The 23,633-nt window shown below is 41.3% G+C and overlaps 1 protein-coding gene across 7 annotated transcripts in view; it reads right to left on the bottom strand.

The window, feature by feature from the left end:
• GPATCH8 (G-patch domain containing 8) overlaps positions 1-23,633 on the bottom strand; it is a 134,297-nt gene that overhangs the window by 75,653 nt on the left and 35,011 nt on the right. For 5 of the 7 annotated variants that reach the window (XM_033919394.1, XM_033919396.1, XM_033919392.1 and 2 more), the window contains exons 3-4: positions 21,790-21,807; positions 9,997-10,069 (exon numbers count right to left, since the gene is read on the bottom strand). Coding sequence is in view for 1 of the 7 variants with exons in the window: in XM_033919391.1 (XP_033775282.1) it covers positions 9,997-10,069 (73 nt within the window). In the remaining 6 variants the exon portion in view is untranslated. The remainder of the gene's footprint in view (positions 1-9,996; positions 10,070-21,789; positions 21,808-23,633) is intronic. The other 2 variants (XM_033919391.1, XM_033919393.1) reach the window with 1 other exon arrangement.

The following is a 23,633-nucleotide window of genomic DNA, read 5'->3' as shown; positions in this document are numbered from 1 at the left end:
GTGACACCAGAGGATAAACCGTGTCCACTTGAAGCGGTAGCATCACTGTGTGGAGGATTTTCTGGAGGCATCTATGATGGCTGAGACTGGAGCCAAGAGATGAAAGTTATCTATGAACTGGGAGCCAGGAACCAGGTTGTAAGGCGCAGTGACTGCAGACTGGGATGAAGAAGAGATCCTTCATTTTAAGTCAATAGAGTTGGAAATATTGTAATGGAATTGGTTCACTGACAAGTTAGTTGTAGAAGATGGAACCAGGGATGTCCTTGGTCACTTTGGAGCTATGAGGATCATGGTAGCTGGCTCTTGTTTGAGTTTGAAAAGCGTTTTCCCTATCAAAGGAATTGGAGAGAACGCATAGAGGAATTTGTCTATCCAGTCTAGAAGAAATGCATCCAACTCTAGACGATGATGAGAGTACAGACAGGAGTAGAAGTGCGGAAGTTTGTGATTGTTGGGAAATGCAAATAGATCTATTTACAGAGTTCCCCAATTTGAGAAGATTTGATGTAATATAACCGAACTGAGTGACCACTTGTGAGGTTGAAGGAATCTGCTCAATTTGTCTGCCAGAGCATTCTGTTTCCCTGCTAGATAAACTGCTTTCAGGAAAATGTTGCAGGGGATTGCCCAAGACCAGATTTGTATCGCCTCCTGGCAGAGAGGGTGAGAACCTATACCCCCCTGCTTGTTTATATAGTACATGGCTACTTGATTGTCTATTCTGACTAGAATGACTTGAGGAGATGATCTTGAAAGTTGAGTATTGGGAATGGCTCAGAGCTCCAAGAGATTGATATGGAGGGATCTCTCTAGAGGATCCAGGAATCCTGAGTGTGAAGGCCATCCAGGCATCTGTCATTAGTATGTTCAGATGTGGAAGAATGTGGAATAGGAAGCCTCTGGAGTGATTTCTGGGTTCCAACCACTACTGAAGAGAGCGATGGAGTGGTGACCTGGACATTGTGAGATTGGGTCTGTAGCTTGTGACTACTGAGAAGCTAGAGCCCATTGTACATCCTTGATATGTAGAGATGCAAACAGGGTTACATGAACTGCTGTTGCCATGTGACCCAAGAAACGCATTAGCTGCCGAGTTGTGATGTTTTGGACAGTCAAGATTTCTCTGCAAAGGTGAAGAAGAGCATCTAGTCTCTGTTGTGGGAGAAATGCTCATCTGTATTGTATCTAGGGTGAGCCCCAATGAAGACTAGATTCTGAGACGGTTGGATATTTCCGATAATTGACTACAAACCCAAGTAGTTTTAGGAGACTTATGATTGCACACTGAACCACTCAAGGGGAGGATGCTTTACAATCAGTTGTCCAGGTAAGGGAACACATGAAAGCCGTAAGAGCGGAGTGTAGCAGCCACCACAACTAAACACTTTGTGAACACTCTAGGTGCTGAGGCTAGGCCAAACAGAAGCACCTTGTCCTATTTGAAATCTAATGTACTGTCTGTGGGATTATAGAATAGGGATATGTGTATACGCTTCTTTGAGATCCAGAGAGCAAAGCCAGTCATTCTGGTCCAAGAGTGGGTATAATGACTAACTATTTGTTGAGAGCTCAGAAGTTAAGGATTAGTCATAAAACCCCCTATCTTCTTTGGTATGATGAAGTACTTGGAGTAGAACCCCTGGCCCCTCTGCTGAGCAGATACTAGTTTAATAGCATTGATCTGCAGAAGGTCCGAGAGTTCTTGAAGAAGGTGGTAAATCTGCTGGGAATTGAAAAAAATGACTCACTTGGTGGACTGTTTGGAGAGAGTTCTTGGAAGTGAAGAGCGTACCCTTATTTCACCACTCGCAAAACCCAATGTCTTTAGTGATTAGAGTCCAACGTTGGTGGTAATGTGTGAGACGACCTCCGATGGGATGAGGAGGAGGTAGCTTAGACCAAACAGTGGCTAGGCTCTTTAGAAGCACTTCAAAAAGTCTTGAGTTGATTTCTACTGAGTAGAAGCTTGAGATTTCTGGAAACATTAGTTTCTAGGGCAGGAATCCTAGAGGACATTGGTGGTAGAGTGTAGCATTGTTTAAACAAGCTATGTTAACTGCTTTTATCATGTCCTCCAGTAATGAGCTCCAACTTAACCACACCCCGAATAAAAAAGCATTTTCTCTTATTTGTTTAAATATACTGATTACTAACTTCATAGCACATCCATTTGTTTTTATATTCAGTGAAAGTATATCCAATCCACACCATCCATGATTTTCTCTCTATCATATATTCCTTCAGCTCTAATCATTTTGGCCTTTCTTCATTGAAAAGTTCATATACCTCCTTTATCATTTTTATTGCCCTCCTCTATACTTTTTCTATTTTGGTTATATTGAGATGCAGTGAACCATGATACTGACTAATGCAACCCTATTTTCAAGTTTACGTTTGACTGACATGAAAAGATTACAGCTTATGCAGAACACATCAGTTAGACTGACCATATCACCCTTCTTGTAATTAAACAGGAATACTTACTCCCCATATCTGCTCAAATTACCTACAAGAGTTTGACTACCACATAAAATATTTTGTACTCAAGACTCTCCTCCATTTCTTTCATGTGAACTTGTTATGTTACATTTCAACTTCTACATTACATTCATTAAACCAGAGACTTTTGGTAATACCTTCATATCTCTGAGAATTCAGAGCAGACCAGACCAGATTGAATCATCACCATTAAGCAAATGTAGAATAACAATGTGGTGAGCCACAGATGGAAGGAGAAAGTCAAGCATCAGAGGAAGCAGATTTTATTAGACCTGACATAGATTTATCTGAATTAAAGCAGGAAGCTTAGAATTGCTGTTAACAACATTGTGACCCCTGACTCAGGCACTTGTCAAAATACAGGTTGTACCAGGTCCAATAAAATCTGTTTCCTCTGATCACTGGTTTCATCTCATTGTTCTATCTGCGGCAAACCACACTGTTACGGTGATACGTTCATGTTGACAAATTTTCTTGACATTGCTGAAGGGTTAGAAGGAAAGGTTTGCCTTTTTGCTGATGATACCAAGATTTGTAACAGAGTAGACACTGAGGAGGGAGTAGAAAACATGAAAAAGAATCTACAAAAGTTATAGGAATGGTCTAATATCTGGTAGCTAAAATTCAATGCAAAGAAATGCAGAGTAATGCATTTGGGGATTAATAATCGGAAGGAGCTGTATATGCTGGGAGGTGAGAGGCTGATATAAACGGATGGGACCTTGGGGTGATAAGTGTCCGAAGATCTAAAGGTGAAAAAACAGTGCGACAAGGTGGTGGCTGCTGCCAGAAGGATGGTGGGCTGTATAAAGAGAGACGTAACCAGTAGAATAATGAAGGTGTTGATGCACCTGTACAGGTCGTTGATGAGGCCCCATTTGGAGTATTGTGTTCAGTTTTGGAGATCGTATCTGGCGAAGGACACAAAAAGGCTTGAAGCGGTCCAGAGGAGGGCGACAAAAATGATAGGAGGTTTACACCAAAAGATGTATGAGGAGAGACTGGAAACCCTGAATATGTATACCTTAGAGAAGTGGTCTCAAACTCACGGCCCGCCAGGTACTATTTTGAGGTCCTCTGTATGTTTATCAGAATCACAAAAGTAAAATAAAACAGTTCCTTGATCATATGTCTCTTTAGCTATAAATGACAATATTATTATTAAGACAGTCAAAAGGAACGATTTATAAAACTATAAAGAGTTTTACCTCATGTAAAATTGTCATTTATTTAATAAGACATTAACAATTTTTTTCTGAGGCCCTCCAAGTATCTACAAATCCAAAACGTGGCCCTGCAAAGGGTTTGAGTATGAGACCACTGCCTTAGAGGAAAGGAGGGACAGGGGAGATATGATTCAGACGTTCAAATACTTAAAAGGTATTAACATAGAAAAAAATATTTTCCAGAGAAAGGAAAGTGGTAAAACCAGAGGGCATAATTTGAAGTTGAGGGGTGGGAGACTCAAGAGCAATGTAAGGAAATTCTTCTTTATGGAGGGTGGTGGATGCCTGGAATGCGCTCCCGAGAGAGGTGGTGGCAATGAAAACAGTGACAGAGTTAATGGTTGGGGTACTCAGTTGATATTTGTTAGACTTAGGAAGTACTTAGTTTGAAGTAGTTTGAGAATCACTGCTGTAGGCAATCAGCTGGCGCCAGTGCCTCTCCTTCTCTCTGGCCCTCTTCCCTGCTGGCACCCCCTACTGGCATCTCAGGACCCATCTGGAGGGCCTCTGCACATGTGCAGACGTCAACGTGGTGATGCCACGTTAATGCGTAATGTCATCACGGCGACATCCGCGCACTTCTGGGTGCCTCAAGTCGTGGCCACTACCTTTAGTGCGCACCGGCTCGAGAAAGTTTGAGAGAAACTGCTTTAGATGCTCTGGCGGTGTGCTGCAAGGATGGCATTTGAAAGGGAATAAATTTGATATACTGCCTTACTGTAGTTACAATCAAAGTGGTTTACATATTATATACAGGTGCTGTACTTATTTTGTAACTAGAACAATGGAGGGTTAAAGTGACTTATCCGGAGCCACAAGGAGCTACAGTGGGGATAGAACCCAGTTCCCCTGGTTCTCAGGCTGCTTGCACTAACTATTAGTCCTCTTTCCTATTTGTAAATGTAACTTCTATGTTCCTTTTTCTTTTAATGAATATAAATAGCTTTGATGTCATTTCGCTATGAAGTCTATAAATATTAATAAAAACTTGAACTTGAAAATGTAATGACACCATACAGCGATACATATAGAAGATATCATGTATTCTCTGTATTATTCTCTATTGCCTTCTTATTAATTCCTAACATTCTGTTTGCTTTTGGGGCTGCTTCCACACTGATCAAAGGATTTCAACATATTGTCTGATGCCACCTAGATCCTTTTCTTGCATGACAAGTTCCAATATGGAGCTATAGCATGGGTAATTCTTCCCTAAGGGCATCACTTAGAACCTGTCCACATTAAATTTCATCTGCCCTGCAATACATATTTGCGTCTAAGATTAATTAGGAGTATTTTCCTTAAGTAATAGTGCCACTAGGGACAGTCCATTTTTTACTCCTGGTGTAATTCTGCGCAAAAATTTTGAAAATTATGTGTAGTGTTTTGCGTAGAATTCTCCTATCCTGATGCCTGAAATTCTTTCATGCCTTTTCCTCTCTCAGGTTCCAGCCTCCTCAGTTCCCTCTCTTCAACTGCAGTTCTGTCTCCCTCTAAATCCTCCCCTCTCTCAATTGCACCCTGAATCCCCTACTTTGCCCCTGTACTCTGGCATTTTTCTCTCCCTCTCTCCAGTGGCTAAGAATCTCTTCCTCCTTTCTCACCCCGTTTCTGGTCTTGGTCACTCTCTCTTCCTCTCTCTACCACTACCCTAACTCCTTGCAGGTTCACCATCCATGTCCCTTCACACCACTCACCACCTCTCTCGTTTGCACCCTGAATCCCCTTTCCCCACTCCCCATGGTCTGGCATCTCTCTCTCTCTCTATGATCAAGCATCTCTTCCTTTTCACTCCTCCCTTTCTGGCCTGGGTTTCCTTCTCATCCCCTTTCCCCTCTAGTTACTGGTCCGTCATCAATGTCCCCTCCTCTCCCTTGCTCCCCCACTTGCAGTCCAGGATCCATGCCCCCTCCTCTCCCCCTCCCAGTCCAGGATTCATGTCCCCTCCTCTTCCTTCCCCTCCCCCCAAGCATCCATGTTTCCTCCTACCCCCCCCCACCTAAATTATGGTTTAGCATCCATTTACCCTCCCCCGCACAGGTCTGGTCTCCCTCTGATCCACTCTGTGAGATCCAACTTACCTGTGGGCCTCCCAGAGTAGAAGTAGCAGTGGCAGCCAGACATCAGAGGCAGCACTGTGAACAGATTACTCTTGGCCAGCCCTGGTGATGGCCTTCCCTCTACCGTGTCATCCATCTACAGAAAGTAATGCAGCAGAGGGAAGGCCTCAAAAACGGGGCCAGCTGCAAGCTATCTGTTCACAGTGCTGCCTCTACCAGCAGCTGCCATTGCTGTTTCTTTGGGAGACTGTAGACAAGTTGGATCTCACGGGGGGGGGGGGGGTTGTTGGTCAGAGGGAGCGAGGTCAGACCTGAGCAGGGGTGGGGGTGAAGGAGGGTATGGGAACAGGGGCAGAACAGAAGGTTTGTGCAGAATTCTGCATGGATGGGGAATTCTGTGCAAATTCTACGCTGCACAAATGAGCAGAATTCCACCAGGAGTTTCTGCCTCCCTGGGTACATTTATTTGCATATGTGCAAATATACATATAGCATCATTTTGCCAGCAAAGAGCAAAAATCAGCAATAGCTCCTACGTTCCACCAGCAGGTACAAAGCAGCAGTGGATTTAACATAATTATAGGAGCCCCTAGATTCTGCTGGCAGGGGAGGGAGAATTGTGCTGTGAAGGGGTGGAGCATAAGTGAAGGAAAAGGGCAAGAGTGGGAAATGAGAAAGGTGGAGCTTAAGGGAAGAAAAGAAGTTATCGGTAATAAGAAAGAAAAAGGGATGAAGCATAAGGAAAGAGTAAGGCTAGACAAAAGGAAAGAGGAGCAGCATGAGAAGTGGAGCATAATGGATGGGACAAAATTATGGAGCATGACAAGAAAGGTGGAAAGAGGAAGAAGACAATATAGAGGATAAGGAAGGGGAGGAGAAGGTAGAAACAAGAGTGTAAGAAAGAAGAAAAAGGGGGAGGGGAGAGATGAAAAGGGGAAGCAGGGAAAGTAGATAGTAGAAAGATAGACAGCAGGGCAGGAGGAGGAGGTTGGTGGCAGCAAAGAAGAGAGGCTGATCAAGGGGAAATATGAGAGAAAGAAAAACTTACAAGCCTACAGCCGCACACTGCCAATACACACTGCCATAATGGGAGGGGGTGAATGAAAGGAGGGTTACAGAAAAGGATGGGGAGTGTGTAGGGGGTGGTGGCAGGGGAGTGCAATAGTGGCACAGAGTAGAGATGGCAAAAGAAAACTACACTCACATCCCTAGTATACCTACTCTCCCCCCCTAACCCTAGCCCAAACACCCCACCAGAGTTCCTGCTAAGCTATACGGGAGTAATTTGTGCATGTTCCAACTGGAAGAGTTTATGCCTCAGAACAGCAATATTGCAATTCCAAGGAGCAGGCAGTTTCTCTTGAGAGTCCTGCCCAACTCATGATCAAAATTACAATTTTGAGGGATCACCTTTGCCAGCAAAAATGGGCAGAGGACTTATCCGTAACTTAGTGGGATCTCTACTCCCAACATGCTCAACCCCTTTATACACATTTACCCCAATATACCCATCCATTCCCCACCTACACATCTCCTCCCATACATCCCCTATCATATCCATCCAGAGATAAACTCACTTCTCCAAAGCTATCTCAACCTGGTATCTCTCTCCTCCAACCCCCTCCTCCTCCAACTGTGATGCAGTATTTCCCCTCCTCTCTCTCCCCTGCAATCTGATATCTCCCTATCTCTCTCAAGTCTCCCCTCCTGCTGGACCAGTGCCAGTGATAAAGGGCACCAAAATTCCAGTCCAGTCTACCTTCAAACTTCTAGAGGGCTAGATGCTAAACTGGGATTTTTTTAACTCTTTATCTTCAGTGCTCTGAGCCAGTGCCTCACCTGGTCCAGCAGACCAGACTTGAGAGAGATACCAGATTGCAGGGGTGGGTGCCACAGTCCCTTGATCTGACCCTGCACTCCATGTTGATAACTATACATGATACTACTAATACATACAGACCCTGCATATACCATCAGTTACAATGCACACTATGCCTAGCTACCCAGACATCCAATCACACACCTGCTACTACCTCTTTGCTTTACAATTTGATTTTAATTTGCTGGGGGACAAGAGGAATCGGAAGTTTCCTCCTACTCCTCTGGTTGCAATCTCAAATACAACCTGTCTCTGCTGAACTATGGTATCAGAAAAGTTGATCTGAACCAGGAATCAAAGTCAGGGCCTCTATGTAGGAATGCACATAACAGCACTGGAAAATTGGTTTTAAAATTTTAGAAAAGTTATTTGGTATACGTTGATACATCACTTGGGCTAGAACATGTCCCAATGTCTTGTAATGCCAAAATATTGGTTAGGATTTTTACTGTGGTGAGACACAAAGGAATCTGACACTTGTCATGTCTTATTTGAATTATTGGAATAGTTCATACATGGGCTTCCTTTTGAGACTCACACTTAGGCTACAGATTGTACAAAATGGGACAGATAGGTTGTGATGTGGCTGTTTAAGGTTATACTCCCACCAATACCTCTCCTACATCTTCACTAATTACCTTTCAGTTTAAGATCTTGGTTTTAGTTTTTCAGATCCTTAAGGAAATGTGTACTAGGCACTTAAAGAATAGGTTTTATTAATAATAAGCACCAGGTCGTACTTTGAGATGAAATCAAATTTCTCATCACAGTTGCCCTCATATCAAGATGATATTGACTTGAGGATTAGGGCAAGAATATTTTTAATAATGACACCACTTCTCAGGTGATATTCAGCCCTCAGCAGCCAGCAGTTTTAAAACTGCTGACAACCATGGGCTGAATTGGACCCAGATAGTCAATGCTGGACCATGTCAAGGCATCTGCATTGAATATCTTGGTCATCTAAGTACCCAAAGGTTACCTGGGTGCCAGACAATATTCAATGCCAGTACTCATATATTTTGCCAACAAAATTAAAGGTCTCCATCAGGATCTACAAATAGTTCCTTCGAGCCATCCCTCCTCCTTCCAATGCAAAGCCATCTGGGACTTACTCAACAAGGTAACAGAAATGACATTTGAAAAAAAAAAAAAAAAATACTGAAAGACCTATGACAAACATTTTGCCCTCTTGAGCCCTGCATAACAAAGACAGTAAGGCCAGCAAGCAAAGGCCTCACTGAAGGGCCCACTAAAAATAATGCCTCTCTTGTGCAGGGGAATCTGCCAACAACACTGAAAAGAACTGTGGTGAACCCTCTACTGGAATAAAAAGCTCCCTTGACTAGAAAAGCTTAAAAAATTATTGATGTTTCTATCATCCCTTTCCTGGAAAAACATAGAATAGACAGTCTGCATTCAACTCAACAACTGGCTAAATGAAAGCAATTGGATAGGCCCATGTCAATCTGGCTTCAAACCTGGATACAGAATGGATTAGGTGACCAGGAAATGCTCATAGTTCACCCTGGAGGAGGAACAACAGTCCTACTCTACAATCCAAATATCCCAAAATATTTAAATGTCTACAATAAGGCTAGACTGATGGCTCAGGAAAACAGGATATCCCTACTGGTTTCATCCCAAAACCTGCTCTTCCACTCCCCAGGCTCATTGGGAATAATGCAGAAGCTACAACCACAGCCTGGAGGAATGGGGAGGAACAACGGACAAACACTGCTGAAGAGTGTCATCTAGTGATGAAGTTCACATTACATGACAAGATTTGGAAATTAATGCTCCAAAAGGAAAGGGAAAAGGGAAACCAGCATTATAAACTGTTGTAAAAGAGCAACTGAAAAACAATGCTTTTTACATTATACAAATTCTTTTGAAGGGAGTATGACAAGTTGTCTTCTTGTCTAAGCAGTTATTCTGGAGGGATTAAAAAGGCTACACAAAAGCCACATGCAGCCGGCCTGACACACATCAACAGCACAATAATGCTAAGCATGTGATTGGAGTGTGCATATACAAAAGAACCCATCTCTAGCCAGCCTCCTGTAATAAGACAGGCTGGGGAAAAAAACCCTGCAAAATGCATGGAAAAACATATGAATCGTGTCTCCTTTAAATTAGGCGCCAATTCCTTAAAAATGACCTCAAGTACAGATTAGTATAGAATACACAATCAAATACAAAAAAGGATTCAATTAAGGAAATTAGGGGGGGGGTGGGGGGAACACTGCTATTACAAAAATGCACAAAATGTTTTTAATAGTGCATACAAAACAAAACAAATAAACAAATAAAATTCAGCTTTACTTACCCTGGAGTGTTTTCCCCAATCCCTGGCCCAGCTTCCACCCATGTTTCTGCAGTAAGCGGTGTCCAATATTATCCTGACAGACAGAACAAAAACAAACCAAAAATATTCCAGTAACATATTCTTCCCTTCCTGCACACATTTAAATTTTCAAGTGATGACTGAAAGGTTCTAAATATAACGCATGCAAAAAATAAAACTAAACTACTAACTGGAAAGGGGGACAACTTTTTTTTATCCCAATTAGAAGGGACAAACTAGATAAAATGTCAAAGATCACTGACTTTCTGAGGACAACAGAAGGCGTAGTAGAAGGCAAAGGAGGTGGAAGGGAATGGTTATTTTCTGATGGTGTACTGGGCAACTTCTGTCCACAACAATTAAAAAAATAAAAAAAAGCGGTGAGATATTTAAAAATAAAAAAGGCATAACGATAAACAAAAACAGACAAAAAAAAAAGCATAAGATCAAGCAATTTATACAAACATATCCATCACCTAGAAAGCACCCTTTTTATAAGATTTATAAGAAGCTCCATTTGTGTCATTTTGTCTGTGTCAGGTTTAGCATGTTGAGTAAAGTGTAAGTAGAAGACTGCCCCACCACTAGAAACCAACACACAATCAACAAAATCCAGGCGAAATATGATTTCTACTGTTTTGGGGGTGGGGAAAAAAGAAGGGAAGGGAAGAGGAGGAAGAGGAGAGGAAGGGGGGTTTATAAATAAAAACTAGCATGCAGCCAATATTAAAAAACAGAAAATGGTGAGATTAGTTTTTAAAAAATTACAAAATAAAAGAAATGAAATGAGTAAGGCACAGACTGGGTGATGCATCTCACATGTAATCTAACAAAAATGCAACAATGTTAGAATGAAACAGGCCTAGCAACAAGTTAACAGCAAGAAACCATTAGTGCATGTGGGGGTGGAAGGGTGACCAGTCAGCATAATGTCTCATCTTCCTGATTATTCCAGATATGTCCACATAAAATTTGTTGAAGGTCAACTATTTTCTGCCAGCTTTTACCCATCTGAATGAAAGGGAGAACAGTTTTTCCAAACAGCACAGAAAAGGTTAAAAAAAAAAAAAAGAAAGAAAAGTATTTTCCTTAATCATGCTTTTTATTGCATGGAGGTACCACTAACGGTAGAACATAGATGTAACATTTTTGGGAAAATCAGAGAGGAAATAACTTTCTTGGGGCTCCTTTCACTAAGGCGCGCAAGCCGATTTAGCGCGCCCATTATATTCTATGGACGCGTTAGCGTTTAGAGCACGCTAAATCGGCTAATGCACCTTAGTAAAAGAGAGTGTTACTATTGCTTTTGACACCTTATAGATACAACAGGGTAGCATAGTTACTCACCTGTAGTAAGTGTTCTCCAAAGCTAGCAGGCATATTCTCACATGTGGGCGACACCATCCATGGAACCTGGCATAGACCGTCAAAACGTACAGTGTCGCTTTAAAACTTTAACACCAGCCATACCGCACATGTGCTGTGCCTTCCTACCCGACGTTGGCTCACGGGACCATCAGTTCAGTAACAAAGCTAAGAAGACAACTAAAGGAGGTGGGAGGGTTGTGAGAATATATGCTTGCTGTTCCTGCAGAACACCTTCTACAGATGAGTAACTATGCTGCTTTCTACAAGAACAAGCAGGTATTATATTCTCACATGTGGGACTCCCTAGCTGCTAGGACTATGCCTCTGAGAAGAGGGTTATTGGCATCTACCATGAGCCTGGTGAAACTTAAGAGGGTTAGAAGGAAGTTGGTATATGGAAACTGATTCTAGTGGAGATGTGTTTTTATTGTATAAATTTTTATTGGAAATTGGTCTTTATGTGGTAAATCAAGGTAGTTCTCATGTAGCAGATCATATGCTTGGTCTAACTGCTTCTGCTAAGTTAGGTACTGGACAGTTTTAGAAAACTCAACCAGTACCATGGTTGGATCATTTTATAAATCGGTTTAATGTCCATTAAGGCAGCAGATGGCAAAACTAGATAAGACAATAACTACAAGAGGTCATATCCCTGTAGAGAGTTTATGGAATTAGGTAGATGTTCATTTATTACAAACTCAACTAGATTTGAATCAGCCTGAACAAAACTTTAAAATTTGGGCAGATGATATCGCTCCTTTCCAAACTAAGAAAGTGAGAGAGAAGAAAGATGCATGGTTTACTCTCGAGTTAAATATACTCAAACACAAAGTTAGAAAGCTGGAAAGACATTGGGTGAAAACAAAGGAAGATCTTATTATCTGGAAGGCCTGTATATATCATTACAAACAAAAGTACAGTTGTCAAAGCACTTTATTTCTGAGAACATTAGTCAGAATTCTAATTCTACAAGAGAACATAACAATAGCGATGTGTGGAAGGTTTTCTAGACGCTTCAATGATAGCTGACACTGATGCAAACAGTAAAAAAGAATCTACTCAGTGGGACAGAGATAACATGCTGTGAGTGCTAATGAATGTAGATTGGGATGAAGGAAAGAACCTCGTTCTGTGTCAGCAACGTTGGAAAGATTTGTAGTGTGATGGGTACAATGAGTTGTAGGAGGAGAGGGAACCATGGTTGATGAGGCCACCGAGGTGCTATGAGAATCATGGTGGCCTATTCTGGCAAAGTTTGAGTAGAGTCTTCCTGAGTAGAGAACCTGGAGGGAAAGGATAACAAAACATGCCCTGCTAGTTGAGGAAGAAGGCATCCAATTCCAGATGATTGGGAATGTAGAATCTGGAACATAAAAGTAGAAGTTTGTGGTTTTGGGAGAAGCAAAGAGGTCTACTTCTTGGGCCCTCCAATCCAAGAAGATCTGCTGTAAGATGGTCAAGTTGAGTGACCACTCGTGAGGTTGAAGGAGTATGCTCAACTTGTCTGCTAAGATGTTGTGTTTTCCCTGCTAGATAAACTGCCTTGAGGAATGTTACAAGGAATCACCCAGGACTAAATTTGTATGATTTCTTGGCAATGCAGGCGAGACCCTGTGCCTTTTTGTTTGTTCACATAGATCAAATACTTCTTTGTTTGCATGAGGACTACCTGATTGAGGTAGCAATCTTAGAATGTGTGGAGAGCATTGCGGATTGCTCAAAGTTCCAAGAGATTGATATGGAGAGTTTTTCATGAGATAACCAGTTGCCTTGGGTATGAAGTCCGTTGAGGTGGGCTCCCCAATCGAGCATGGAAGAGTCCATAGTGTGTTTTCTGGTCTGGTGGAATGTAGAAAAGGAGGCCCCTGGAAAGGCTGGCCTTCAGCATCATCACTAGAGGAACTGTCGAGGCCACTTGTATCTGTTGCGAAAGGGCCCCGTGGCTTGAGCCCATGGGTCGAGAGGGTCCACCGAGGTTGACCGAGATATAGCTAAGCAAATGGAGTCAAGTGAACTGTAGATGCCATGTGGCCTAGGAGACTTAACATTTGTCCTGAAGAGAAGAGACCTTTTAACATATGTAAATTAGGGAGTTTCCTTTTCGATAGAAAGGCTTAAGCTTGAGTCATGTCTAGGAAAGCTCCTATGAATTCTAAGGTCTGAGTTGGCTGAAGATGCGATTTTTGGTAGTTGACTGCAAATCCTAGAAGTTCCAATAGACAAACTATTGAATTGATGCCTGGTGAATTTGTTATGAGGCTTTGATCAACTGGTCTTCTAGGTAAGGAAACACATGAAATCCATATAAACAGAGACCACTACCAAGCATTTTGTAAACAATCTTGGTACCGACTCAAGTCAAAATGGTAGTACTTTGCACTGGAAGTGGCATGTCGTTACTTGAAAGCAAAAAAATGTTCTGGGGCAGGTAAGATGGTCTTGAGGTCCAGAGACCAGAGTCAGTCATTCTAATTTAACAGTGGTAACTGGGTTCCCAGAGAAAGCATTCAAAACTCCTTCACCCAGAGGGTGGTGGATACATGGAATGCGCTTCCGGAGGCTGTGATAGGCCGGAGCACGTTACAAGGCTTCAAAGAAGGTTTGGATAGGTTCCTGGAGGATAAAGGAATTGAGGGGTACAGATAGGAGTAGAGGTAGTTTTAGGGATAGTCTGAGACCACTGCTCAGGCAATGGGCCTGATGGGCCGCCGCAGGAGCGGACCGCTGGGCGAGATGGACCTCTGGTCTGCCTCAGCGGAGGCAATTTCTTATGTTCTTAAGTATTTGTTGAGTGCACGGAGGTCCAGAAATGGACAGAAACATCTGGTCTTTTTCGGTATGAGGAAATACTTGGAGTAGAACCCTTGGCCTCTCTCCTGCAGGGGAACTTGTTCTACAGCTTTGAGCTGGAGGAGGGCTGAGAGCTCTTGGTGAAGGAGAGTCTTCTGAAGGAAACTGAGAAAAACGTCTCTCTTGGAGAATGTTTCTGAGGTTTTTGCTGTAAATGGAGAACATTGCCCTGACTCACAACTTGGAAGGACCCAGTGATCTGTTATGAGGGTCCATCAATGGTAGAAGTGGTGGAGATGACCTATGGAAAAAATGTGAGGTAGAGAGAGATATGTTGCCAATGCTCTCTATAAGGGAGTCAAAAAGACTGCTGCTGTTTGGATTGAGGCTGAGATCGAGACTGCTGTCTTTGTTGTATGGGATGCCTCTGATTTGTTGTTTAGGAGGATGTAGAAGTTGAATTATACCTCCACAGAGTAATAAGAGGAGCATTTAAAAATATTTGGATATCTTTTCAATGACTGTAGATTTAGAAGTGACAAAGTTCTCATGCAGTCGTTGTGTGTTTTGATCTTTTTGTGTTGCTTCTTCTATACCATTTCCAAAAAGATCATCTTCTATACATGGTAAGTTGGAGAGTCAGTCTTGAACACTGGCATCCAGGTCAGAAATTCACAGCCATGACTGTCTGAATTCAAGAAAGCATGGGACAGGCACTTGGGATCTCTTAGGAAGAGGAAGAAATAGTGGATACTGCAGATGGGCAGATTGGATGGGTCATTTGGTCTTTATCTGCCATCATGTTTCTACGTTTCTACGTTTGCATCACAATGGATACTGCTGAGGTGCGAGAGGTGATGTCAAAGGCATCAAATATAAACTGTACCATGTATTTTCTGATTCCTGGTCAAATGTTGGTAAGATTTAAGATGCTCCAACAGAATATATTGTTCAAAAACTATTTTTTGTATAAGCAATTTTTTTATAGATTACCACTGTATTTTTCGCTCCATAAGACGTAATTTTTCCACCCCCTAAAAAGGGGGTGGAAATGTAAGTGCATCTTATGAAGTGAAGATACAAATTTGTTAAACCCCCCCCCCCGCCGCTGCATATTTAACACACACACCCCTGTCGCATATTTTTAAACCCCCCACCACATCTTTAAAACCCGCCCGCTGCCGTCATACGTGGTGGTCCTGCGTATTTCCTGGCCATCGGCGCACAGGCCAGAAGTACAGAGATCAGAACCAAGCCCTTTGCACTCCTTCTTGGGCCCGTACCGATTTCCGAATGGCTGCAGTCAGCTATCACGGGACTCGCAAGAACTGACTGCAGCCATTCAGAGATCGGCGCGGGCCCAAGTGGGAGCACAGAGGGCTTGTTCCTGATCTCTGCGCTACTGGCCTGTGCGCCGTTGGCTGGGAAATAGATGAGACAGCCGTCTAAGGAGGGAGGAATTTAAAAAGCTACCGAGGGGGTATGATTAAAAGGTACAGGGGAGGGGGGATAATTAAAAAAGGTACTGGGAGGGAGTACGGGGGTAATGTGGGGGTATGGGGGATGATTTAAGATACTGGGGGGGGGCATGTAGGGGTATGGGGAGATGATTTAAGGTAACAACCTCTTACAAGACCTATTCCCAAGTTTTTTTTAAATTTGCACACGGTACTTGAGATTAACCAATTTTAAATCGATAAATAATCACAGTGACACTTATATTAAAGTGTCACTGTAATTATTTATCGATTTAAAATTGGTTAATCAAGTACAGTATGCAAATTTCAAAAAAACCTGTGAGTAGTCTTGTAAGAGGTGGAGACAATTTTGGGACCCCTTCTTACATTTAAAAAGGTTTTTTGACTAATTGGGATGATTTAAGGTCCTGGGAGGCACATGGGGGATGATTTAAGGTACTTGGAGTATTGGGTCTGCTTCCCTGTCACTAGGCCTGCCTGCTCTGTGCCCTGCCCCACCTGTGCCCTGTCACGGCCTACCACTAGACCACCGGGGGGGGGGGGGGGGAGAGTGCAGAGCCTGGCAGGGAGAATTTGGTTCAGAATGCTTTTTTTTCTTATTTTCCTCCTCTAAATCTAGGGTGCGTCTTATGGAGAGAAAAATATGGTATACAGAAATAATAATTCAAGATTCTATTAGCAAGCATGGTCCCTTGGAACACTCTCCTTCCAAATTTGTCTGTGTCCAGAAATACTGGCTTAAGTTCTGGTACTCTTTGCTTGCTTTAAGGCAAACACTATGACCAAAGATTGGTGGTGTAATTGTGGTCTGTTAAAACATGGACAAGATTGTATTCAATAAAGAGTGCCGTGCCCAGTTTGTAAGATAGAGGAGTAGAGATTCCCAGTTTTTAATAAAGCATCCTTCATAAGATTATGAAGTGGAACTTTTATGCAGTCCTTAGGCCACTTCTTATAGTCTAACCCCCCTCCCCCTACACTTTCATCAAGCTGAGTCAGAGGGCTGGCGAGGTAAGTGCTCTGACATTTATAGGAATTCTATGAGTGTGAGCATTTAGCATGCCTGCTCGTACCAAAAAATTCTAGCGCAGCTTTATAAAAGAGGCCCTAGAGCTTCCATGAGCTCTGCCAGAGACTCCATGTTGCTAGGAAGCGCTTCTCCCATCTATCTTATGAAGTTTGGAAAAGACAGACTTTCAGGAGGTGACCTTCGATGAGGAGGTGGAGGAGATAGATCAGAAGGAATTCCATAATAATTATCTGCAGACAAATCTGGATTGTCACTGGAAGAACATAGTGACAAGTTTGAGACATACTCCTCAAAATCAGCCCTTGCAGATTAGATTATCGAGGAGAGCGTTAAGAATGAGATGACAAACACTGAGTCAAAGTTGGTGTGCTGTGCTCTCTGGAGAAGGATGTATGAGACTTAAGTCTCTTCGATTTAGATGCTTGATGTGGAGTCTTGAGAATGATGCCTTAATGAGACTTCATGAGAGGTACTCGGACTGGGCTGAGACTGGGTGTGCTGATGCAATAGGCTGTACAGGGTGTGACTGCGGCATCCTAGCTAGCTCCTTCTGCAACAGCGCTCGAAAGTGTTCTTGCAGAGATGGCACCGGTACTACTAATGGCTCTGTGTTGAGTGTTGAAGCGTTGGGGACCTTGATCTCAAGGCATGCCTGAGAGAAGACATCAACTGTAGCAATGGTGATCTGGCATCAGTGAATTGACACTTAGAATGTATCAATGAAGATGCCCGAGTCGATGCCAATGCATGCTTTGAGGGTGAGACATGTTTATGCTTCTTAGCTTTTTTATGAGGTTCCCCTGACAATTGAAGTACCAACAATGAAGAGGAAAGGATAGTCAATGCTAGAATGTGTCAATGAAACAAGTAGCATTGTTCCCTTTACTTTTGTTTTCTCCTTGCAGTATTTGGCTTTCGCTCCTATCCAATTTGTAGTTCCAACCCAATTTCCTCTTGTCTCACATTTATCTATCACATCCGTCCCTTTTTATTATGCCATTTGTTAGATAATGTTTCTTTTAAATTATATTTCTTCTGTTAATGTCAATAGCATTGTTTTTATTTTTTATCATGTTTTTGTTTTCCCTTTTATATTTTATCTTGTAAACTTGCTTAGAAATTGGGTAAGCGACTAAATCAAATTTTAATAAAAACTCAAAACTTGAACTTGATGATGCCCGAGTTGATGCCAATGCAGGCTTTGAGGGTGATATGTTTATGCTTCTTAGCTTTTTTATAAGGTTCCCTGACAATTTAAGTACCAACAATGAAGAGGCGGAAACGACAGTCGATGCTGTGCGTCAGCATCAGAGTCTCAATGTTCTCAAAGTTGTACCAGAAAGTTTCTTGAATTGCAACTTCCTGGCTTTAAGCGATCTCTTTTGCATATGAGAGTAGAATGTGCATGAAATGTCTCGACAGTCGGGACCTAGGCACTGAACACATCAATTATGTGGGTTTGTACCTGAAATGGTCCTTTGGCATTGAGTGCATCGTTTGAAGCCACTAGGAGTGTTGCACATTGATGGCAAACCCGCCAACAAAGTCAAAGGGCTCTATGGCCCGGGGTGGTCGAGTAGGCGAAATACACAAAAAAAAAAAAAGTCAACACTCCTGGCCTGAAAACAGGCTAAACAGAACCCGAAAGCCTGAAATGTGAGCCTGGTGAAAAAATGAAAAATTTTCAATCAGATGCCAGGGAAAAGAAATAAAAATAAAATGATGACCGAATTAAAAAGAAAAACTGATGGGAAGCTAAAAAAAAAGAGAAACAGTTTGATGTGTTTAGAAAAGGCTCTAAATAACAGCTTCTCAGCTCCGCAGAGAACTGATGGTCCTGAGAGCACGTGTCAGGTAGGAAGGTACCAACATGCACAGTATAGGTCAGTGGTCTCAAACTCAAACCCTTTGCAGGGCCAGATTTTGGATTTGTAGGTACTTAGAGGACCTCAGAAAAAAAATAGTTAATGTCTTATTACAGAAATGACAATTTTGCATGAGGTAAAACTCTTTATAGTTTATAAATCTTTCCTTTTGGCTAAGTCTTAATAATAATATTATAATTTATAGCTAGAGAGACTATGATCAATAAACTTTTATTTTACTTTTGTGATTATGATAAACATACCGAGAGCCTCAAAATAGTACCTGGGGGGCCCATGTGGCCCCTGGGCCGTGGGTTTGAGACCACTGGTATAGGTGGTTTTAAAATTACAGTACAATTACAGTACTGTCTGTGCCGGGTTCCATGGATGACATCACCCACATAAGAGACTATAATGCCTGCTTGTACTCTGAAAACGGCTTTTACACCAACAGAGACGGAAGGAAAATTTTCATTAAAGCATTTCTCCCCTCTAACTGGGTCAAGGGCCTCTTTTATCAAGCAAGAGCTATGCGGTAAATGCACCAAAGCCCATTTGATCCCTATGGGCTTCAGTGCTTTTACTACGCCAGCCCACACTATTCGGCTTGATGAAAGAGGCCTAATGGTACATTTATTAATGGCCAAAAAGGAACCAAAAAATATATATGTATACCAATAATAACGAAAATTCAAACTTAGAAAAATTGGTATAAATAGTGATAAACTGTCCTTACACCACACTGAGGACGGTATTGAAAACAGTGCTCCAAAGAATAATTAAATAAATTGAATAATCAATAATCAATAAATAATTCAATTAAATAAGAGGACCAATCAGTACGGGCCCAGTGCCCTCGTAACAACCATTGGCCCCGGGCAGGTGCTTATAGAGTGACAAGCACTTAGAAGTAAATCTAAATAAGCCCTGCCCCGTACATCATCTTGTCTTCATATATCTATATAAAATAATAAATATTGAGAAGCACAACCATCCCCAGATGTGGGATGGTCAGAGGGCTCCATCGCCCAAATTTCCAAGAGACCCTCTAGTGCCCAGAAAAGCACTCCAGTAGTGAAACTTTAAAGACAAAAAAATGTGCAGGCAAAATATTTTCCCAACTGGCTGGAAAATAGTCCCTTCTCCGAAGGCCAGTTTAGGAGTTCTCCTGTAAAACTTAATGAATACTAAGGTACTAATAAATTTTACTATCCAAAGTTAAGAGTTTATGTAAATTTGGTTAAGCCCTCAACCACTGAAAAAACAATTTCATCAAATACACTTGGGACGAGAATGCAGAAGGCTAAACAGAGGTGCGATATTCAACAGTTATACCTGTCATCGTCCAACAGCAAAGAATCTTAAGGCAGAAAGCTAAGGGGTCCTTTTATCAAGGCGCAGTAGGGGGTTTAACGCGTGGAATACCGCGCGTTAAACCGCCTGCCGCGCTTGTCGCTAACGCCTCCATTGACGAGGCGTTAGTTTTTTGGCTTGCCGCAGGGGTTACTGCATGATTAAATGTCTGACATGCTAGCGCACCTTGATAAAAAGGAGCCCTAAGTGTGAATATGTACATCAAGCTTTAAAATGGAAATCTAACATAAAATTATAAAATTCTGTAGAAAAATCCACCATGTTTTCTTCATCTTTATTAAAATATATTTAGGGCTCCTTTTACTAAGGTGCGCTAGCGTTTTTAGCGCACGCACAAAATTACTGCATGGTACGCTTCTAGAATAACGCCAGCTCAATGCTGGCGTTAAGGTCTAGTGCGCGCGGCAATGTAGCACGCGCTATTCTGCGCGTTAAGGCCCTAATGCATCTTTGTAAAAGGAGCACTTAGTGTTTTATCAAGGGGCTTTCCCAGAAACTGAGAATGGAAAACCGCATGTGACAAATCCCAGGATAGATAATTTAAAACTGTACTAATACAAACCAAAGAAAAGGTAGCTGGAATGAACTGTGAAAATACAGCCCTCAAAGAATAGTGCTTTTATTTTACAAATTCAATATATCTGCAATCCATGAGACCTTTTAAAACAAATCTACATTTTTTAAATGGTCTCATGTTCCCAACCAACCCTTCAGTCTCATAGGAATAACCTAGCCCAGTGGTCTCAAACTCAAACCCTTTGCGGGGCCACATTTTGGATTTAACGGTACTTGGAGGGCCTCAGAAAAAAAATAGTTAATGCCTTATTAAAGAAATGACAATTTTGCATGAGGTAAAACTCTTTATAGTTTATAAATCTTTCCTTTTGGCTAAGTCTTAATAATAATATTATAATTTATAGCTAAAGAGACATATGATCAAGAAACTGTTTTATTTTACTTTTGTGATTATGATAAACATAATGAGGGCCTCAAAATAGTACCTGGCGGGCCACATGTGACCTTCAGGCTGTGAGTTTGAGACCACTGACCTAGCCCTAGGTCACTGATTTTCACTTCCAGTCTTCAATGGGCAACAGGTCAAGTTTTCAAAATATTCCTAATATGCCTAAGGGAGATTTGCATGCAATCAAGGTACTAGGCATGCAAATTTCTCTCATGCATGTTCATTATGTATATCATGAAAACCTGCCCCATTGGTGGTCCTCAAGATCTGGGATCAAAAACCAAGGCTCTACGTGAAGTCCTTATCCTTTACCTCAGTGTTCTTCAGCACTTAGTTACTCAGGTTTTCAAGATTACCACCACAATGAATATGCATCAGAGAGATCTGCAAACAGATCTCTAGTATAAGTAAATGTATTTCACATATATTCATTACAGTAATCCCAAAAATCCAACTGGCTAGGTCTACCTCCAGAAGAAGGTTGAAAACTATTACTTCGTATGAAGGAAGATGACAAACTCTCAAATTTAAAAGGCAAATTAATATTTTGTGATAAAACCATTTACATTTCTAAGTGCTGAATGGGCATGTTAGATCAGTTGTAAATGAAAATGAATTACTAGCTTTCGTTTAGTTTGAATGTCTGCTAAACAGTAATCCCACCCTGCAACAAAAAAATGCACCAGGAAGATTCATCCAAATGGGCTTGCATGCTGACATAAAATGGCCGGAAATGGTTATGTTTTATAGAAAAGTGAGAATGGTGCCTCAGAGTGCATGTTGAATGGAGTTGAGCCGTTATGCTGACCAGGTCATCTTATGAATGCACCAGAATAAAACGACAGATGAAGCAGTAGGCTAGTTCCAAAAGCAGTGCAAGTGGAGTGAAAGCATTTCAATACGAACCTGACTTTAAAAACTGGGCTGTCAAAAGAACAGTTAAATGTAACACAAAGTAAGAAACTGTCCAAATCACTAGTGGTCTTTCTTGTTGCCAATTTTTGTTTGTTTTCTCAATTCACTGCTTGCAAGTAATGTCTTTATTAGAGAATAGTAAAAGTATCAGACTAAAGTCATGAATCAAGACCAGTGGAGAGATTTCAAGAGTGATGGGTTGTGACTGACACAACAAGAGGAGGAAAAGAAGGGAAAGGAGAAAGCGGAGAAGGAGGGGGAATATTTAAAGAAAATATTTTTTTTAAAAAAGTTAAGGAAAAACTATACACAATAACACCACTTTTACAAAACCACTCAAGAGTTTTCTAAATCAAAATACAGCTTTCAAGCATATCTTATTGCTAACTGCTTATTTGTGTCTCTGGTTGCCCATCTACAAAAAAAATTATTCTCTCAACATAGACCCACCAAAAAAAACAAACAAACTCTGAAAAACTGAAATGGCTGTATTAAAACACAGAAGAGTCTATGCTTTGCCCAAACCTTTTCAAATAGTTTAAAGTAAATTTAAAAACAAATAACATGAAAATTTCAAGCAGCATTAAAAACATTTTTGTAAAAAGCTTTGCTAACTCTATGATGTTTCAATGATTTAGATAAATGCAGCTTATAGTGTCATTTTAATTTGACATTTCTTCCAAAGAGGCTGTTCAAACTAAGCATTTACCAGCATTTTATAGCAGATATGCAAACATTTTCTGTATACAAAAAAAAAAAGCTAATAAATATAGAATACTAAACAGTTGTATTAAGAACTGTATTTGCCTGTATGACAAACAGTTTAATGTAATGCAAACTGCGTCACAATCAAAAACTTAGCATTAAAAATACAAACTGTGATCCAAATCATATTGTAAGCTACATAACCCTACTCCACAGGAAATACAGAAACGGAGGGTATGGTTCTAGCGTGTAATATCCTCCTTTTTTTTAATTTGCAGGAGGTACTTTATTAACACAGCTACAACAAATGCAATAATGGAACAACACAGAACAAACTCTACACCTAAATAAAATGGATTGCAATATCCTAGCAATCCGATCACTAATATTTTATCTACCACAAAGCAGTAGCAGCTCTGGAGAATGCTTGAGCATTTCTATACTCTGTTTGGTATACTTGCTCAAGGAAAGAGCTCTTGTCTTTTAAAGAACAGATACAGTATTTGTTTTAAATATAGATCAAATAAAAGCAAATCTCTTCCGTCCAAAACCTCTTCACACATAAGCTCATGTTTACTCTGAACACCCTGGTTCAGCAAAGCCAGAAAGCACAGGATGAGCCTATTTTGTGTTTGCATACTGGAAATTTCCCAACCTTGGAAAAGCAACCCTGAATTTTTTATTTTTTTTTAATAATTGCTCTGTATACTCTTCCTTTCCCAACTGTATCAAGCACAGGCACCTCCACAGCCAATGTATTCCTTGCAGCGGCAGTGGGGTGATAGAGTTCTTACATAACTCGGTGCTTCTTAGAGTGGTACCTGCTAAGAACGGTGCAGTCAGCAAAACCAGCTGCACTGAATATATAGAAAAACTGTGTGAATGCAAGGTTTGGAGAAAATCTTATTACTCCACTCAAGCTTTGCAGAAGGAATGGATTACAGCTCAGTGACCTATTTTTAAAAATCATTGGAAGCAGTGACTGAGTGGTTTGTAAGCCTTTCTGTGTAAGGAATGATCTATAAGGTGAAACTGGATGCTATAAGGTGACAAGACCTCCAACCCCATGCAAATAGACTGCAAAGATCCCCTTCTTCCCCCTCCCCCCCAAAAAAAAACCACCCCAAAAC

The sequence above is a fragment of the Geotrypetes seraphini genome, chromosome 13, assembly GCF_902459505.1.
Source record: "Geotrypetes seraphini chromosome 13, aGeoSer1.1, whole genome shotgun sequence".
NCBI lineage: Eukaryota > Metazoa > Chordata > Amphibia > Gymnophiona > Dermophiidae > Geotrypetes > Geotrypetes seraphini.
Note: the sequence above shows the minus strand (reverse complement) of the source record. Positions and strands in the feature narration are given on the sequence as shown.